The 20,716-nt window shown below is 30.2% G+C and overlaps 2 protein-coding genes across 2 annotated transcripts; one reads left to right on the forward strand and one right to left on the reverse strand.

Moving 5' to 3' along the window:
• Positions 1 to 3,249: 3,249 nt before the first annotated feature.
• Positions 3,250 to 5,508, reverse strand: LOC112754184 (mitochondrial metalloendopeptidase OMA1-like). The gene is made up of 3 exons (XM_072197650.1): positions 5,141 to 5,508; positions 4,031 to 4,210; positions 3,250 to 3,689 (listed from the first exon to the last, which is right to left on the reverse strand). Exons 1-3 carry the CDS (start codon positions 5,499 to 5,501, stop codon positions 3,652 to 3,654), a joined length of 579 nt encoding a protein of 192 aa, XP_072053751.1. The 5' UTR covers positions 5,502 to 5,508; the 3' UTR covers positions 3,250 to 3,651.
• Positions 5,509 to 6,914: 1,406 nt separating this feature from the next.
• Positions 6,915 to 11,753, forward strand: LOC112757816 (uncharacterized). The gene is made up of 2 exons (XM_025806370.3): positions 6,915 to 7,366; positions 8,858 to 11,753. The coding sequence occupies exon 2, from the start codon at positions 9,120 to 9,122 to the stop codon at positions 10,728 to 10,730; it is 1,611 nt and encodes a 536-aa protein (XP_025662155.1). The 5' UTR covers positions 6,915 to 7,366; positions 8,858 to 9,119; the 3' UTR covers positions 10,731 to 11,753.
• The last annotated feature ends 8,963 nt before the right edge of the window (positions 11,754 to 20,716 follow it).

The following is a 20,716-nucleotide window of genomic DNA, read 5'->3' on the forward strand; positions in this document are numbered from 1 at the left end:
ATAAATTTATCGTATTAATAATAAATTAAGATGACTAAATATATGTTGTAGTCATTGTAGAGTTATTTAATATATTATATTAACAAATTTTGATATTATTAATCTATTAGTATTAATATAATTAATTAAAAATTAAAAAAAATAAATTTAACTAAAATAAATTTCAAAAATAAATTTAAAGAATAAACGATTTTTCAGAATTTAACTTGACCATTTATTCCTCCACCATTTTACCCCACCCTTGGGGCTTCAAGGCTCTACGTTCAGCTCTGTCTCCGGTCAATAGACGAATTTTTTTCTCCATAAATTGACTAGTTTTTTATTTTGATATGGAAGAGTGAATAGAATTTTATGTTAATGTTACAAAAAATAGATTTTTATAGAATTTGCTGTTCTGTGTAAGCACAATACGCAAACTGTGTATTGTAATTTAATATTAAAATAATATAATACGCAATCTGCATATTGTAATTTAATATTAAAATAATATAATACGCAATTTGTGTATTATTTTTATAAATTAAAAAAATTTTGATATGATAATTCGCACTCTACGAATTTTATAACCCCCAAAATTTTGTAAAATACTATAACTTTTAATATTAAAGAATTACACCAATTCTTATCCATCCAAAAAAATTAACCACTAGTTTCTTATGAAAAATGTTATCTACCATATGACATAATATTAGATAGGTCAATTATAGTGTACAAATGTTCTTTGTACAGATTTTTTTTAGTTGAATACCAGGATGACACGCGTCATAGTGCTGGTCCTGAGGGAGCAGCTTGCAGAATTTACTGAACAAATTGCAGAACTTGGTGCAGGATGCGACTTGGTGCAGGATGCGTAACAGCAGAAGCCGAGTCGCATGAGTAGCTTAAAACGTTGTTAGGGGTATTAGTGTTGGGCTTTGATTTTTTTTCGTGATCCTAAAATTTGGAGTTCATGGGCTATATGATTGATTCATAAAATATAATTTTTGTGGGCCTGTAAACAGAACTTTAAAAATATATGTGAATTTTGGTATCTTTTAATTTTTATAATTGCTAAATACCCTTATCACTGTAAAGGGAGTGAAGTTGTTGCTCCATCTAGGGGAAGGAGAGACCCAAACTCATCGCCGACCAGAAGAAGTGGGTGACTAAGAGGCTCCACAACGGGCAACAAGAAGAATTGCCGTCACCCATCACCGGCGACACCATCATCGGCAGTCCACAATCGGAAACTTCGTGCTACCGCCGTAGTCATACCTGTGAAGAACGCAGCGTCTCCACCCCTTTTTCGATAAGATTTCCTTTTCGCTTCCCATAACGGAGGTCTCCCCACCATACCGTGGTCGCTGATGCATACGAGTTCGCCGACAGCCGCCCCACGCCTATGAGTGCATTTTCCTAATTTGCCTAATTTGGATGGCTATTTAAGACAATGGGGAACTCATCCTATCACTCAAAACAGAACAATTTACACTTGGATTAATGAAAAAGGTGCATCGATAGGCCAGAGGACTTATGCAGAACATCTTAATGCATCTTGCATTGCTTATAAGCTCTTAACAAGCCAAAAGCCAGTTATCAAGTCTTGGGACAAGGTTCTTGTTGTTTATGTGCCTGGTCTAGACTTCATCGACGCCTTCTTTGAATGCCTAAGAGCTAGAGCCATACCAGTTCCAGTTCTTCCTCCGGATCCAATGCAAAGAAGTGGACAAGCACTAACAAAAATGGAAAACATTGCCAAGTCATGCAGTATTATGGCAGTTTTGTCAACAGTTGCTTATCACTCGGCTGTCCGGGCAGGTTTATTGAAAAAATTTTTCTTATTTATAGGGAAAAGTGGGAAGTCCGAGATGAATCCGTGACTTCGATCAGAATCGGTTTCCAGACGTCAACCTCCGCCACAGTACCACGATGGCGGCTGTATCTGTCTCCCTGCAACCTAAGATTTCATTTTTAGGGAGAAGATCTTCATTTCTATTTAGTATCCATGGCTACTACACCTGATTTCTCTTTTTTTCCTCCTATTAACAAATTAAAAAAAAAAGCTTTGGGTCCAATTCAGTTTTTAGATACTCAATTCACTGCCAAAGCCAACTTCAGCAAGTCTATCAGCTTATATTTGAATCACACTATTTTCGCTAGTTGGCTCAGCCACAGTCCACAGCTAACATAAGGCAGCAGACAAGCTCTGAAACACAGCACCACGTGTTAATCTCATATTCAAAGAGAGGGAATATCTGTATATCTGTATCAACTTGTATCTGTACCGTAGAGCGACCCTATTAGATATTGTAGACGACAAACTAATAGGTCAATATATATTTTATCGGTTCTACTACAAAAATCAACAGAAGTTAAGCCAACTCAAATGAATTAGTTAAAAAATAGGTTCGTTATAAAAAATTTTTTATTATTTTAATTTTTTGAATTTTAAAATCGGTATAAAAAAATTAGAGAAAAATTTTAAACAGCTCTTGATAATTATCTCGAAAGACAATGAAGCCCTTAACAAAATAAATATCTTTTTCGACTCCTAATTTTTATTTTTATGAGACTAATTAGCTCCTGTACAAAAAAAAAATCAATGTTTTATTTTGTTGGCACAGGGACTAATCAGTCCCATATAAATAAAAATTAGGGGTCGAAAAGGATTAATTTTTTTGTTAAGGACCTCGTTGTCCTTTCGAGATAATTATCACGGACCGGATTGAATATTCACTAAAAAAACTAATTTAAAAGATATACAATGTAACTAATTTTAATGGCTGATTTTAGTATGGAAATAGTCTTTTTGAGAATTATAGTCTACTATTTTAAAAAATTCTTAAAAAGATTAAAGGATATTTTATATTTTGAAATAACTTCTAATTTTACACTTTTGTCCATTTTTTTTATGGTCAAAATTAGTTTAGTTCCAAAATTACCCCGCATAATCCCACCATCATCCTCTTCACATTATTTTTCTGTTTCTCATCCACCTCCTTTGTCAACATCAATACCATCATCTCCACCTATTGAGGCTGAACCCATAAGCATCCTTCCTCCTTTCTTTTAACCGGTTGTGAAAGTCTATTCTCCTAATTCTTTATCCTCCCCCCAGTTTCATATAATCCTTTGTAAGCATGATAATATCAACCTTGCATGTATACACTTGATTTGGTTGTTGCAATAAGCCACTAACATGTATTGAACACATGAAAAAATAGTCCCTTCTACCTTAGAAACACCTTTGAGATGTTAGAACAGATGATCTAATCAATAATTTTCTTTGAAGCGCTGTGCAATTAACACTTTACGTAACAAACATCTATCTATGAAACTAAATTGTTGACAAAATTCATCATACAGAAAATTGTCTAGCTTTTCTTTTGGCTAAAACAGAATTCTTTTAAGTTTCATCTACAGGTTCTTTGTTGATTCTGGTGTGGCAATATAAGTTCTGCTAAAGAAATCCTTCAATACATCTTCCAGACCTAGCATTCTTATATATAGTGGATGCTTCTTCCATTATTTTGGCCTGGGAGAGCAACCCTGCTCTCTTTCTTCCAGATGGATGAGTGGAGAAATAATCCATAAGTGCCGAGTCACCGTTGACTTCTCCCAGTTTCTGATACACTGCGGGCGCCACCCGTGGATCATATCCGGCAGAAGCAATTAAGAGCAGGCCAATGTAATCAGCTTCCATTTCCATCCTGAAAACAGGATTTAGTTATGAAAAATTGAAAGAAGAAAAAGTTTCCACAATATCTACCAAGAGAAACAAGTACAAGCAGCATGTAGATGATGATTATTTAAGTATAATCAGAAATTCAAAACAACATTGACATGCTGATAGATGGCACACAATAATGTCTCAAGGGTACTACAATTGAGGATGTCTTGAGAAAAAACATGTCAAAATTTGATTACTGTATCACAAGACCAGTTTCAAATGAATTATTAAATCCCATCTCGCTCAGAAATTTTATTCAGAAAAGATATCAACTATCACTTTTAAAATGCTCTAACAATCCGTTGTATACAACAATCTTACCACCAGGTAGCAAAATGGCATTGACAACCGAATCATTGACAACAAGCACCTCCCAATTCAATCCATCGAGATGCGAGGTAGCTGGCCCTTTCTTTCTACTTTGCTGAACCCAACTGTCATCAAGGATTTCATCTTCCTTGTGCCAACCACTTTCTGCCTTACCATCAGCCAGTGACGGACCTAGAAAATTATAATAGTGGGGGCAAAAATAATATCAATATATTTAGATATTTAAATTTTGGAGTATATTAGTTAATCAAAATTTTAATGAATATAATTAACACATTAAAAAACATATTAATTTATATATTTTTTTCTCATTTCAATATTTTGGCACATTATTGCGTGATACATTTATTATTAATACCAATGCTATTTCATATTTGTCAAATTATATTTTTATTGATTATTTTTTATGTAAAACAAAAGATATTATAGTTCAATAATTAAAGAATCTATGAGAAATATAATTCGAATTAACTAATTTTAAATTTTTATCAAAATTGTGTGAGAGATAAAAAAATGAGAGAAAAATAAAAATTTAAATCAAACAATTATAATTCTCTTTGTATATAAGTATAGATAAGATAATATCTCTTTTTATATTATGCAAATATTCAAATAATTTGTTAGTATTTAATTACAAAATTGACATTTTTTAATATTTATGGTAAAAAGTTTTCGACAAAAATAATTATTATATGTAAGAGTAAGACCAAAATTAAATTAAATTAAATTAAATAATAAAAATAAATAAGTAACTAATATATATAAACTACTAAATACTAATAATCTCATTTATATTTAAAAAGTTATATTTGACTTTAGATAATTAGCTAATTAAATTATTATTATTTTTGTTATTATTTGTTTTAAATATATATGATATAATAATTTTTATCATTGTATTAATATTTAATAACAATTTTTTCTTACACAATTTTTTTTAAAGTATAGGAGACAAATGAATTATAACAATAAAGGCAATTATCTATATACATATATATTTACTATAACAATGAGGGCAATTTTTTTCTATAAACTTAATGGGGGCAACTGACCCCACACAAACAAACGTGGGTCCGTTCCTGCCATCAGCACTAGAATTACTCAACGATTTCAAAGTCTCCTCAGTATGCCCTTCAAACCCTGTGACATGTGCTGATGCATAACCAACATCATTCCAAACTTGTTCCTTGCTCAACCCTCTCTGCAAGGTATCAATGATTTCCATTGATATCATCCTTATCGTCATACTCTCAGGGTGTATGGCAGGCAAGATCTTTCCCTTGAAACTCGCCTTCAGTTTCTCGAATTCAGCCTCCCCAAGTTGCCTCACCATGGCTTTAGATAACAAAATCCAGTGGCTTCTCTTGGTATATGGAACTGTCTCTAAATTCCCAAAATACATAGTTATGAATATAGCTGACCCAACCAACACAACAGTGAATACATGTCTAGCATTCATCATACATAGGAAGTGCAAGATAGTTTTACATGTGCATTCAAATTAAACTCTAAGTGTAAATGAATTATAGTTTAAATGACATAATCTTTTCATACTCACAGTAGATTCTAGTCTTTTTATTTTTAGTAAAAAAATAAACTTTAAGTAATAAATGTATGAAAAAATTTCATTTTTTTTCTTTTTAGAAATGTTAAAATGACATTCTTATCCTTTTTATTTGTAAAATATACATCTCCTTCTTTTATAATTTTTAAAAAATTTCATCTTTAATTCATTTTAAATTTTTTGTATTAACCAATGTTAACTTTATTTATTTTTAAAAAAAAAGTTATTTTTTTATAAAAATATCTTTTTAGTAAAAATTTTATTTTTTTGTCATTAAATTTTGTTTATCAAAATAATTTTTTATTAACTATAATTGTTAACGAAAATATTGGTAAAATTATAATTTAATAATTAAAAAATTATTGAACGGTATTTTAGAAAAAAAATAATTTAATTATTAAATTTTTAAAAATATTTTGATAAAAATATAATTTAATTAATAAAAAATAATTTATTAAAGAATTGGACTGGAAGTGAGTCAAGTTAGCTCAAGCTTGACTCGTTAATAGTTCAATAAGCTGAGCTCATGAGTTGATTAATCGAGTTTGATCTTGAAATTGAGTTCATAAATTAAATGAGTTGAGTTTGAACTTAGATAAGCCTAACTCATTGGCTCGAGCTGACTCGATTATATATATACATATAAAATAGTAATATATAATTTTATATATATCAATATTTTTATTTAAAATTGTATAATTGTTTTTTATATGATTTTGATGTAAGACATAAATAAAAAAATTATAATTAATAAATACACAATATATAAAATTATAAATTATGTCCCTATTATTTAAGCCAGCTAATGAGCTCGAGTTGGCTCACGAGTTTTCAGTAAGTCAAAATTGAGTTTAAGAAATAGGCTCGATTATTAATGAGTTAAACTGTGAACCAAGCTTAATTTTTGTGAGTCTAGCTTGAGTTTAGTCTAGTTCAGCTCACTTCCAGTCTTACTTAAAGGGTATATGTTAAGATAATAAATTAAAATTAAAAAATAAAGAATTTCAGTTTTTAATGAATTTATTTTTTAAATAAAAATATTTAAAATATTCTATCAATAGCATGATTATGAAAATTGGACTGAACAGCCGTTAGACCGGTCCAATCATGAACCGGAAACATTAAAAATCCGGTCAGGCATGTAAAACTGGTAATAAAAAAATCGTTGAAGAACCGCTAAACCGGAATCCGGTCAGGCATGTAAAACTGGTGATCAGAAAATCGTTGAAGAACCGATAAACCGGAATCCGGTCGGACCAAATCGAGACCCGGCCAGTTTACACAAAAGGGAAGCTACTCCTTCGTTTCTTTCCCCCTTTCTCCCTTTCCTTCTTTCATAATCACAAAAATCACAAAAACTAAGCCTACAGCACCGCCGCAAGGAGTGGCATATTGCCGCCGTCCATTAAGTTCGCCGTCCGTCCGTCTATCTAGCTTCCGTCGTGCTCCAAGCCTTCAACCCCTGTTCGCTGTCACCGATTGCAGCTGCTTCCTTGAGCTCGGCGTCCGTCGTCTTTGTCTGCTCAGCCGCGCTTCCGCCACCGTTTCTTCGCCGTTCACGTTCGCCTCTTCGTTCAGCCGCCGTATTCCTTCGCGTTCTTCGCCGTTCACGTTCGCTCGGCGTTCACCGTTCGCGTTCACTCGCCGTTCACCGTTCGAGTTCGCATTCGCGTTCGTCTGGAAGCCACGTTGCTCTGCTTCAAACTCTGCGTCCAACCCGCGCGCTCCACCTAGCCGTCGAACTGCTCTCTTTTGTCGCCGCCGTGAGTTCCCTAAACCCGCCACCAATACTCTGCTTCAAACTCTGCAACTTCTGATTTCTATTACAATAAGTAACTATTTGATTTGGTAGTGGTTTGGATTTTTTTCATAGATTATACAATTGTTATGTTCTCTTCTCTATCACATTGATATTAAGCTTTGAGTTCTCTTATTTCGTTTTAATTTTACCGCACTTAACATGTTTGATGAAATGCTTTAACCATATTTCTGGATGGTTTTATAATTTCTAGCTTTTAGAAACTTAGTAAGTTGATTGCATGTGAAATTAAGAATAATTGGATCTTAGTAATTAGGAAATTTTAGCTGCACAAATAGGGTCTTTGCAGAAAACATATTAGCATGATGATTCCACTTGCATTAGTGTTCTTCTGGTAAATTTTAACTGTTATTGTAAAGTTGTTAATTTGCTAATTGTTCTTGTGTTGTTGTTATGTTATCTTTATTTTTTTTTTCTTTTTGTTGTAATTTTCTGTTCTTGGTTTAAGCTGTGATTGAAGGTTCTTTGGTTTGGGTATTCTTCAGTTTCCTAGAAGCTTAGCTTTTATTCTTTTGAGCATACACGTATCAAATTATTGTTTTCAGCAATGGTGATTTTTAGATTTTTTTTTGGTTGTTTTGTTTTAAATGTTCCTATTGGTGTTGTTGTGTTGTTGCTGTGATTTAAATGAAAGATTCTTCTTTTTTTGAATGCCCAGTTAGTGCTTGGTTGATTGGTTTTGCTCACTGACTGTATTTAATGATAAATTTTAAATTGATAACTCTACTACTGCTTTACTGTCTGTTTCTATAGTTAAATTTTATTAAAGTTTCTTGAATTTGCGCTGCCTATGTTACTGATTCTGTTCCTTCATTGGTTTTTTTTTTTTGTTGTTAATCATTGTGATGAGCTTTGTTAAAATTGGGTTGAAAACTGTTAATCTTCTTCATTTTTCACTGTTCTAACTTCTGTTCTTATTAAAAAATTTGCAATTTGTGATCTTTTGATTTATTATATGCTTCATGTTTTCATTGTTCTGTTCTTATGAAGAAAAAATTTGCAATTAGTGATTGTATGATTCATGTTTTGATTGTTCTTATATAAAAAAATTCTGTTTTCATTGTTTTGTTCATTGTTTGGTTGCACTGTCCCTGCTCTCGATCTCCGCCAACTCGCTGCCCCTCCTCCGTGTTGGATTCTTTTTGTTTCAGGTTCTGTTGTGTGTTTGTTGTGCAGCACTATCATTTTTTGTTTTACTTTTTGACTCAGCTACATTAAGACAATGTTCTCTATTTTTAACTTGTGCATTGTAATTCAATCCAGCTATTTTTAATGGAAGTATAATTATGTTAATTGTTAACAAATTTGCAGCAAGTTTTTGCATATTTTGATGATTAATTACATTTAGTTGGTGATATTTTATATAGGGTTTTAAATTTGAAAGATATTTTAGGATGATTATTTATAATTTATTTATTATTTTATTATGGAACAGTTTTTTCGGTTAAACTACGGTTAGACTGATTGGACTAGTGAACCAGTAACTAAAGCGGTTTGATGACTGATCCGGTTTTCATTGGTCTCCACCAAACCCAACCTTCTCTCACGGCAACAACTTCACCTGTGGAGCTGGACAGCGTTCATGCTTTAACTACTACCTCTCTCTCGCCGCCTCTGCTGTTGAAAATAACTTAGAATGAGCCATAAATTGTAGGTTATGAATACGTAACTAGGAAAAGGAGTTGCCAATTGCAGGCATGTTCCGTTCCACACACATCCTCCATCACTCCCACCCCTTCACCTCTGCCGCAACCTCTGCCGCCATCACTGCTGCCGCCTCTCCTGCACCCACCACCCTTGCGTCCTTCACCGTCACGCCCCCAGTGCACCCCTGGCCCCGCCGTCTCACTCCTAAAACCCTTGCCTCCCTTATTTCCCGCCAACACGACCCAAATCTCTCCCTCCAAATCTTCCACTATGCCCTAACCCACCACCCCAATAGCAACAACAACCGCCTCGCCCACCACCCTATTCCCTTCAATGCCATAATTCTCAAGCTCTCCCGTGCCCGCCACTTCCCCCAAATCGATGCCATCCTCTGTGATTCCCGTATCACCGACGAACAACCGCTTATAACGGTTATTCGCGGGTACGGCCTTGCTGGTCGCCCAAAATTGGCACTCAGGACCTTCATGAGGATCGAATCTTTTGGGATTCAACCCTCCACGAAGGCCCTGAACGCCACGCTTAATGCCCTGGTTCAGTGCAAGCGCTATGATTTAGCACATTTTGTTTTTAAGAATTGTATGGCCAAATTTAGGGTTGTGCCCAATGTGGTTAGTTGCAATATTTTGCTGAAGGCTCTTTGTAAAGGGAACAATGTAGATGCAGCGGTTAGGGTTTTGGATGAGATGCCTGCAATAGGTGTGGTGCCCAATGTGGTGAGTTACACTACTGTTTTAGGTGGGTATGCTTTGAGGGGTGACATGAGGGGTGCAAAGAGGGTTTTTATGGAGATTTTGGGGAAAGGGTGGATACCTGATGCAACTACTTACACTGTCTTGGTGAGTGGGTTTTGTAGGCAAGGGATGTTTGTTGATGCAATTAAGGTGATGGATGAGATGGAGGAGAATGGGCTTGAGCCTAATGAGGTTACTTATAGTGTTATGATTGAGGCGTATTGTAAGGGGAAGAAGTCCGGGGAGGCACTTAATGTGCTCGACGATATGCTTGGGAAGAATCATGTGCCGAGTTCGGCGCTGTGTTGTAGGGTTGTTGATATGTTGTGCGAGGAAGGGAATGTTGAGAAGGCTTGTGAGGTTTGGAGGAAGCTCTTGAGGATGAATTGCAGCCGCGATGATGCTGTCACAGGTACTCTTGTTCATTGGCTGTGTAAGAAGGGGAAGGTGATTGAGGCAAGGAAGGCGCTTGATGAATTTGGAGGTGGTGCAGTTCCAAGTCTATTGACATATAACACATTGATTGCCGGAATGTGCGAGAGAGGGGAGCTCTGTGAGGCTGCTAGGTTGTGGGATGATATGGTGGAGAAGGGTCGCGTACCTAATGCGTTTGCTTATAATATGTTGATTAAAGGATTTTGTAAGGTTGGTAACGTGAAGGAGGGAATAAGGATTCTAGAGGAGATGTTTGAAAGTGGATGTTTGCCTGACAAATCAACATACACGATATTGATTGATGGACTTTCTTGTGCAAGAGGGATGGTGGAAGAAATTAACAAGGTTGTTGCATTGGCCGTATCCGCTGGAGTTGATGATGACATGTGGGATATCTTCCTGAAATCTGTTGCAAATAATTTAAATTTGAATGCAGCTGAATTTGATAGGATACTGTTAGAGAGTGTCCCATGAGGTGCAGTGAACAGCATGTTAAAGAAATAGCTGTTTAACCATGTTAGTGTAAACACATCAAGGTGCACTTTTCCCTCGGATCTTTCAACTGGAAACAGTTTATCCATTGTGAAGGTATGCTTCTACCTTGTATACTATCCAGTTAGTGAACTTGGAAATTTTAACCAATTGACAGGGGACCATTTCTTGGTGTATTTTGTCTATAATCGGATTTGGTTCCGTCATAGCAGCAGATTCATCTTGTTCTGCAAATTTATAGAAGGTTGGTTATCAAAATATGGTGAAGTTAGTGAGCAAGTAGCCAACATGATTTGGTATCATAGTTTAAGTAGCTGCTTCTCAGTGTTTCTAAATATGGCATGAGCATCTTCATTAAATTGTTGGCCTTATATAAGGGGTTTCTTTTTGAGTGTCGAAGACTGGGAGTTCCTGGAACAAAAGAAAATGATTCTTAATACACTTGGATGGCATGGACAAGGTATTCTTTCAGTTCTTCCACTTGCTGCTAGAATGTGTTAGCTATATTTTGCTGTGAGGTTTGGAGAAATTTGTTAGGATCATTTGTAAGAATTGGGATGTCCTTCTAGATCCCTATGTTGATTTCATTCTCGTAATTTATTTGGGAGATTTTAGGAGATGAAAGGAGCATAAGGTGCTATGAAGCTATGCCTCTTTGCCATAATGAAGGTGCATCTGATTGGTTTTCTATGCTTATTTACAGAATTTTGCACTTGGTTCATAAAAAAAGTTTTCGGATCATATTATTAGAGTGGTTGAGCTGTTCTTAGCTTTCGGCTAATTTTTATTTTTTGGGACATTTGGGCTTCTGTATTTTAAAAAGTTTTCTCCCTTTTTTTTGTTGTAATCCTTCAACTAAAACACTCTTCTTCTTGCTTAATCTGTATATTACAATTTCTTTTAAGAAAGAGACAGGAGAAGTATTAGTAATGTGAAACTTTAGTGAAGACATTCTATTGTTTGGTTCTATTTCTATGAATCTATACCATGTGTATAACTGTATTCGCAATTCTGCATGCTTCATTTTTACTTGTCACAATTCATGTGCAATTGTGCATCATAGATGATCGTTAATAATGCTTATATATATACACACCAAATGATGGAGATAGACGATTTAAATAAGAGAAAATGACTGAAAATGTGAAAATAAGATCAGGTATAATTTGATCATTTTGATCAAATTTAAAATCTTTATAGAGAGGACCAATATATATAGCAGATAAATGTCAAGAATACTTAATTTTTCTTATTGTAAATGTATTAAAACATCACATTACAGTTTGATAAAATGACAGCTATTTCATCTTATTTGAGTAGAAATATGGTATGATTTTCTAATCACATCATTGCAATTTTCACCTCTTCTTTTTTTTTTTTTTTTTTTGGTCTGGACCTCTCTTCTAGGTCAAGGTCTATTGGAAACATTTTTTGTCAAAGCCTAGGTGCACTCTTAGCAGATGGGTTTCTCTTACACATTTCTACGGTCCACTACTTGTTGTGCAAACTGCATGTGTTCATGTTTCCCATTGCTACCCCTGTTTTAACTACCAAAAAAAAAACTTTCCCATTGCTACATGTGCTTCTCGTACACTCTTCCATTGTGAATTATGCTTCCTATTCCATAATTTTCGTAAGAGTAATTACCTAAATCAGTCCTAAGGCTGCTTATATGAAATGACTAAAATAACCATATGATTTCAAATTTTCTACGTCAAGTATAAACTAATTTAATAGAGAATGAGTACGTAGGAGTACAGACGAAACTTGAAAAAATGTTTGAAGAAACCAAAAATTTTAATAAAAAAATATATAATAGTATTTATATTAAAATAAAAATTATAAATATATTTATTTTATTTTTAAATTTATTATTAATATGTAGAAATACATATGATTAAGCTTAATAAAAAAATAGATCTGAGTTTGATTAATAAAAAATTTTGTTTAGGTTAATAAGTCAGATTAATTTTAAATAAAAAATCAGTTTTAAAAAAGAATCTGTTTTTACATAAAAAAAAAAAGTTTCAAGACTAATTATAGAAAAACTAAGAAGGGATAATAGTGGAATAATAAAAAATATCTATAGACAAAAAGGAAAACAAAATTTATAAAAAAGTCCGTGTCCACTCTTCCAAATCCCGTGTCCATCATTGTCCTTCGTAAAAGAGTGGACACAAAAATATAAAAAACTCTCTCGGAGACAATGTGTTTCGTGTCCATGTCTCTGCTTCCAAACACATTTTAAACATGTACTGTCCATGTCTCTGTGTCTTGTCTCTGAAAACAAACGCTACCTAAGAGTTTTGAAATCAGACATTTTAGTGTTTAAATTTTAAAATACACAAAATAATTTTTAATATTTACTTCCGTTAAACAATACAGAGCCGGGTTTAAGCTTGGAATTGAGTTCATAAATTAAATAAACCGAGCTTGAGCTTGGATAGACTCATCTCATTAACTCGTGAGCTGGCTCGATTTTATATATATATGATCTTAATTATTTGAAATTTTATATTTATTTTTGTATATATTTTGATGTAGGATATAAATAAAAAAATTTATAATTTATTAATAGATAGACAATATATAAAATTGATCTTTTTAAATATTTTTAAAATATATAAGTTATAATTTATTGATATAAAATTATAAATTATGTTTCTATTATTTGAACCAGCTCGTGAGATTTTGGTGAGCCGAGCTCGAGTTTAAGAAATAGGCTCGATTATTAATGAGTCGAGTCGTAAGCTAAGCTCAATTTTCATGAGTCGAGTTTAAGCTTGGTCTAGCTTGACTCACGTCTAGGGGTGGCAAGTGGGAAAGCCTGCCCCGCCTAGTGAAACAGTCCTAAAATCTCACCCCGCGCTGCTTTATTGTCGGCTGGCGGGCTCTCCTATTTTTTTTTTACTATTAACTATTAAATAATATATATAATTTTACAATCATTTTAATAAATTTATAATTTTTATATTCACAAACATTAAAGTGTTTGTAATTATAAATATCTAATAAACATAATTATAAACTAAGTTTTCATCCAAAACATAATTATAAATATTGTCTCCAAACTAAAATAAACATAATTCAAAACATAATTATAAATATTGTCTCCAAAACAAAATGAACATAATTCAAAACACTTAATTTTCATCTTCATTCTCTTGTAAGTTAGGTGGAAAAAAGTTGGATTTTGACCCAAAAATTGTAAAAATACTCCCTTACCAAAAAAAACCCTAAACCCGAAGGGGAAGCCCACCCCGTCCCGTCAAATTCCGCGGTTTAAGCGGTGCGGGTTAGACAGACTTTTACTAATTGACGGTTCCAATTTTTCATTCCGACCCACCTTTTTGGCGAGTTATGTGGGCCGACCCAACGAGTTTAGGCTCGTTTGCCACCCCTACTCACGTCTAGTCCTAGCTGATGTGGAATGTTAACTCGCACACGTGACTGTTAAGTATTTATGTATGTATTCTAGCAAATCAGTCCCTATAGTAAAGTACAAAACAGTCTCAAAAAATAAAAAAAAAAGTCTCAAAATAATCTCTAAAAATTTTCAAAAATTTTTAAAATAGTCTCTTTGAATATTTTTAATCTTTGTCAAAAGTCATCGTCTTATAATATTTTTGTTAATAAAAGTATAAAATATTATTTAAAATATACAATAAATAAAGAATATAAAAATTAATAAAATATATATTAAAATATAATTTTATTTATTAACACTAAAATATCATAAAAAATTACATTATTTAATCATTAACATATGATATCTACATTGAAGTGTTGTAGAAACAATAATAATAACAACTAAATTTAAGAGGTTATTGAATTATGAAAGTCATTATTTATATACCTAACCTCCTAAGATATTGACACTAAATAAACTTAGAAAAATATTCCTATGTGAAAACAAATATTTTTTTTAGCATAATTACTAACTGTGATAGCACAAACAGTTTTAACTCTAAGTCTATTTTGTGTAACATTACAACAACTAAATTCCAAAACTTTTTAAAGAATATGAACAGAACACTAAAGATTTGTTAAGACATTTCTTCTTTAAGTATTGCCCTCACATTGAAATTTTGTAAATTATTTACATTGATTTGTGGTTGATCAACACATACAAATTTGACTTCATATATATGAATTGGTTTACATTGCATGCAAGTTCCAAAATATTGCGTTCATAAGCATTTGTACAAATATTTTTAGTTGTTTATGTGAACAATTTATGTTAAATGAAAGTTCTCCTATTTCTTTAAACAGCAATACTCATTCTCTTCTTTATCATTAAAAAATGATCATACAATACGACACTTATAAATTACATTAAAATAATATTGTGCATGGTCAAAAATAAATATTGGTTTATTTATTTTAAAATTAATTTTTTTTTGAAAAAATGCCTTTTCAAAATTAATTTATAATTTATTTTAAAAATACATAGAAAAATTTTATATATAAATAATTAAATTTGAGATAAATAGATCGAAAATGTTAGAAAGTAAAATTTATTAATTTAGAAATAATTATATATAAATAATTCAAAAGTACTATTTTGAAATTTTTTATAATTTTCAGGCCTGTTTTAATTTTTTTTAAACTCTTTGAAAACTATTTTGTACTTTCCATTAGGGTTCAAGGATTTCATAGATTGAGGTGGGGGAGAAACAGCGACGTTTTGGTTTCTGGGGATTAAATCGTCCTCTTTTCAAAAGTCCATCCCACGTAGCAGTCCGTAACGGTCAGGTCAGTGCCATGGGAGCCATGTCACCATTTTCCGTCAGGTCAAACGGAACAACTCTAACGAATAGATAAATATGTCCATTTTTTCAAAAAATCAGGAACATAAAAATATTTTTCAATTTTTGAAAACAAAAATATCTACAGAAAAAAAGTAAAAACGAATTTGTCCTTTACTCTATATGTAATTATTGAAGCGCTGCCAGGCGGCTAGCGCAGACAAATAAAGAAGCTCCACCATTGTTACTTCAACGTAAGCTACACACCACGCTCTAACACTACCACGTGTGTACTGGCTAGCTACTAGTATAGTACCTATTATTATCTATAACAATATATAATGAAAAAATCCACTTTTGGTGTCCAATTTTTTTTTTCCATTTTTATCCTTTTTAATAACTTACTTCGAGTTACAGCATTCTACTACTTCATTTCCATTCACGTTCACATCAATATAACTTCTCCCGTTAATTTCTCTCACATCACGTTACTGCATTATTTACAGAATTCTACTACTTAATTCTCACTACTGCATCAATTCATTTCTCTCACATCAGTCAGTTACTGCATCAATTGTATTATTCTCAATTTTTTCTCTTAATCTCTCTCACTTCACTGGTTACTCCATATCTCTCTACAATAGAAAAAAATTTCTTCATTTCTCCTCCATCTTTTCCTGCATTCTTCTCATTTCGCCTAAATATAATGTAAAACTTACTGTAATTTATTTTTGGTCATTAAATAAAAGTGTAGAACTGTTTTTATATGTTTCTTTGATTAATTATAGTTGACAACATATCAATGGAAGATTCACGTGGAAGTGGTCGACGAACTTGGCAAGACTATGCCAGACATGAAGACAAAATATGAGTGAAGAACGGAGGCAGCAACGCCTTCTACAAAATATGAGTGAAGAACAGTTTATCATTTAATATGAATTATTTTTTACGATGTATCTATGTTACAAGACTCTTAGTAAGTACTAATTGTGTATAATTTATTTCTTGAGTGTACTCTTAAATTATCAAATTACATTATTTTCATCTTAATAATGAATTTTTTACATATACAGATACTCACAATAACACCGGAGCTGGTTCAAGTAATATACCAAAGGGTCCAAATATGGGTAGGAATCCTATATTTATATTTATTTAATTAATAATAATTTATTTTTTCTTAAATTTTGATTCAATAAATTTTTTATTGTTGGCCTAAATAATATTATTATATTGTCTTAAATGTACTTTACATCATTATAATCTCAATTATTAAATAGTTTAATAATTTTTTAATATAATATCATACAAATATAAAATTTTTATAACTGTATCTATAATCTATAACAATATATAATGCCAAAACATGGAAGTTTGATGTCCAATTTTCTATTTCCTATTTTAACCCTACTAACATAATTGAAAAATATTATACAGTTACTTATTTCACTAACAGTTACCATGTAACTTCTATTCAATTCTTTACTCTCACAATCTTTCTTTTTTTTATTTTTTTTATTTTATTCTGATTCTCCTTTATCTTATAAACTCTTCTCTGTACCGCACAATTATTTAAAGGAGTTTTTTTGACATCTTAAACTAGGTAAAGATGATGTCAAAAGATTTATTTTCGTGGCCATATATGAAATGAAAAAAAAATTAGAAGCCAACAAGTGTTTAACCAGTGATGATAAATAGTTTTTTTTGTATAGATCTTATTATATTCGGAGGTATTCATTTAAATTATATTTTGTTTAATTTTATATTGGTCTTTGTTTGTATAGTGTTGTTTTAAGTATATCTGTGAGTATTGTACTCTGATGGTCTGTCCAATAGTTTAGCCTCATTCTAATTATTCTATTAGAATTTTTTTTATAATCATAAAAAATATATCTTTTTTATTTTTTTATAATTTCATCTATTTTACTGGTTCTTTTTTTACCTCCTAAAACACGTTGTTATATTTTTCTTGCTGCCATTATTTTTTTACCTTCAACGCTATCGATTTCATCACATCCATCGTTACAAATTTTATTTAGTTTTATTGCAGTTACTACGTTCACGTATAACTTCTACCTATATTTTTTTCCTCTTTAATTTACTTATCCAATTAATATTTTCATGGTTCTTTTACTTTTTTTAATTTATTTCCAATATTTTACGTATAAAAGATAATGTTCTATCTTTTTCTTTTACCAAGGAAGAACTAATTTTTTTCATATTATATGTATTTTTTTAAATATGTCTGTACTTATCAATGACGAATTAAAAAAGTCTAATATTTTGTTAAATTCATTTTTTTTCTTTTTAAATTTACTTCATATGTGATAATATTATTTTTTAATTTTTAAATTATTAATTATACAGAGTATTATATTTAAAATTTGAGTACATGAATATTTATTTTTAAATTGAACTAAAATAAATGAATTATATTACAAAAATATAATTTATTTTGACTTCTATAATATCATTTGTTTGGTATATGGCACTGGTTATTTGATTAACATATAAAAGATGTAACATATAAATAGTGATAATTAATTACGGTGGGTGAAGAGAAGGTGGAAAGAGAAAAAAAAAAAACGAGAAAGAACAAAGTAATATAATAACAGTCATTAGACAATGATAGGTATGTGTATAGAGAATAATAATAATAAGAGAAAGAATAATGTTTGATATAGTAAGGGGATATAATAAAAATTATAAATTAATAATTTAGAAAAATAATGAAATTAAAAAAAATTTAAAAATTAAATATAAAATTAAATGCTTTATGTCTTACTTTTTTAGCGAAACTTCAACAACTCATAAAAGTTAACGGAATAGATGGTTATAAATCAAAGTGATAGACAAGATTAAAATTTGCGATAATAATACTTGGTGATAATTAATTACGGATGGTCGGGTGAAGAGAAGATGGAAAGAAAAAGAAAAAACGAGAAAGGAGAACAAGGTAATATATAATAATAATAACGGCGATGAGACAATGACATACAGGTATGTGTATAGAAAATAATAACAAGAGAAAGAATAGTGTTTGATATAGTAAGAGATATAATAAAAATATAAATTAATAATTTAAAAAATAATAAAATTAAAGATAATTAAAAAAATTAAATATAAAATTATAAAATAAAATATTTTTAACCATTGAAATTATGCATGAAGATAGAGAGTGTTTTGAATATAAATTTTTATCTCGGCTTCAAATTAAATACGAATTAAAAATAAATAATTAAACTTAATAACGTTTATAAATAGTTAATTTGTAAATAATATTTCTAAATTTTTATTTTGATTTTATTACACATCATTTTTAATTGAATAATCTTGAAGGGTTTATATATTTATTTTTATGGTTAATAAATCTGACAGTTTTTTAAGACTAAAAAAGTTATTAATAAGAAGATGTACGATGAATTAAGAAGGATTTTGTTCAGATATACAATTTTTATAATTTTCTATTTTATTTATTAATTATTCTTATATTTTGATATTTAAAACGAAAAAAATAAGCATTCTTATTTATTTTATGTTTTCACTATTTATAAAAAAATAAAGAACTCTTCGTATTTAGATTTATATTTTGGCTTATTACTTAAAAAAGATGAAGACAAATATGAATATCCATGATATTTAAGTAAAAATTATCTTTTGTAAATAACTAACATGTATTTTGATTTATATATATTTTTTTGAATCAGAATAATGTTATCATCATTATTTTTTAAATGATATTTTAGTTTATAATAATTTTAATTTAATAAAATATAATATAAATAAAGTCACATCAACATTAAAATAAAAAAATACTTATCTAATAAATTTAAAAAATGAATAATATATTAACAAAAAGATAATATTAATTTCTTAAAAATAATAGAAAAGCGGCTGAACAGGCACGTGCCTGTTGAGCCGCTAGTTAAAATAATAAGAAAATACTCCGATAAAGATGCTTAAAATATTTTTTTCTTAAACTAAAATTTAATACATATATTTGATTAAACTATATTATTTTTGTCAAAACTAGATCAGACAAATTGATTTGGTTAAAAAATTGGTAAACCAAACTTTGAAATCGATTTAAATTAATATTCTTTTTTATAAAAAATGGCTACAATAACCTTATTATAGAAAATGAATAACATATTTTTATTATATAATTTTTTAATTTGAAAAATCCTAAATTCTAACCCTATAATGACACAAAGAAAAGAAAAAAGTTAGCATTTAGGGTTCTTAATATATATATACATATATATATATATATATATATATATATATATATATATTAGTCATTTTTTATAATAGAAATATTGTAATTATTTTTTATAAAAAAATATTAATTTAGACCAGTTCAAGGTATAATTTATCGATTTTTTGGCCAAATCAATTTATCTGATCTAATTTTGATAAAAATAACATAGTTTAATCAATTATATGTATTAAATTTTAATTACTTAAAAATATCTTTAAAAAAAGACGTTTTAAGCGTCTTTGTGCATGTTTGGGCGTCATTATTTTGTTAAAAAAAAATCTTTTTTCAATGAAAAATATCTTTTTTTATTCTTTAACGTGTTTGGTAAATTTCTAGTAGTAAAAGTAAAGCACTAGAAAAATAAAAAAAACATCTTTTTTGAGAAGCTGTAATTTACATCTTTTTTTAAAAAGATCTTTTTTCCTTCAAAAAAAGATATTTTTCATGTAATAAATAAACAAAAAAGTAATTTTATATTGTTATACACAAACATAATTGATAGATAAAAAGATCATTTTGCATGAAATATTCAAACATAAAATTACTTTTACTTCTTCAAAAGATCTTTTAAAAAAAGATAATTCAAAAAAAGATCTTTTTTTTTAAAAGCTCATCCAAACAAACCCTTTATCTAAGTGGCTCCCTTATTATTATTATTATTATTATTATTATTATTATTATTATTATTATTATTATTATTATTATTATTATTATGCATGGGGATATTTATTTATTTATTAATTAATTGATCAATTTGATGCACATATCATTTTTGTGTGAGGAAAACAAATACAAATCACCAGTGCATTAAGTGTTAACGGTTAAGAAATTTGAAAAAAATCAAAATTAATTATAGCAATCACCAGCTTTTGTACCTATATTGTGTCACAAAAACGGTGCTATATAAACACACAATCACCAGCTACCCTCTTTGTGTTTATAACAGCTTTTCCTTCCTT

This window comes from Arachis hypogaea, chromosome 6 (genome assembly GCF_003086295.3).
Source record: "Arachis hypogaea cultivar Tifrunner chromosome 6, arahy.Tifrunner.gnm2.J5K5, whole genome shotgun sequence".
Classification (NCBI taxonomy): Eukaryota; Viridiplantae; Streptophyta; class Magnoliopsida; order Fabales; family Fabaceae; genus Arachis; species Arachis hypogaea.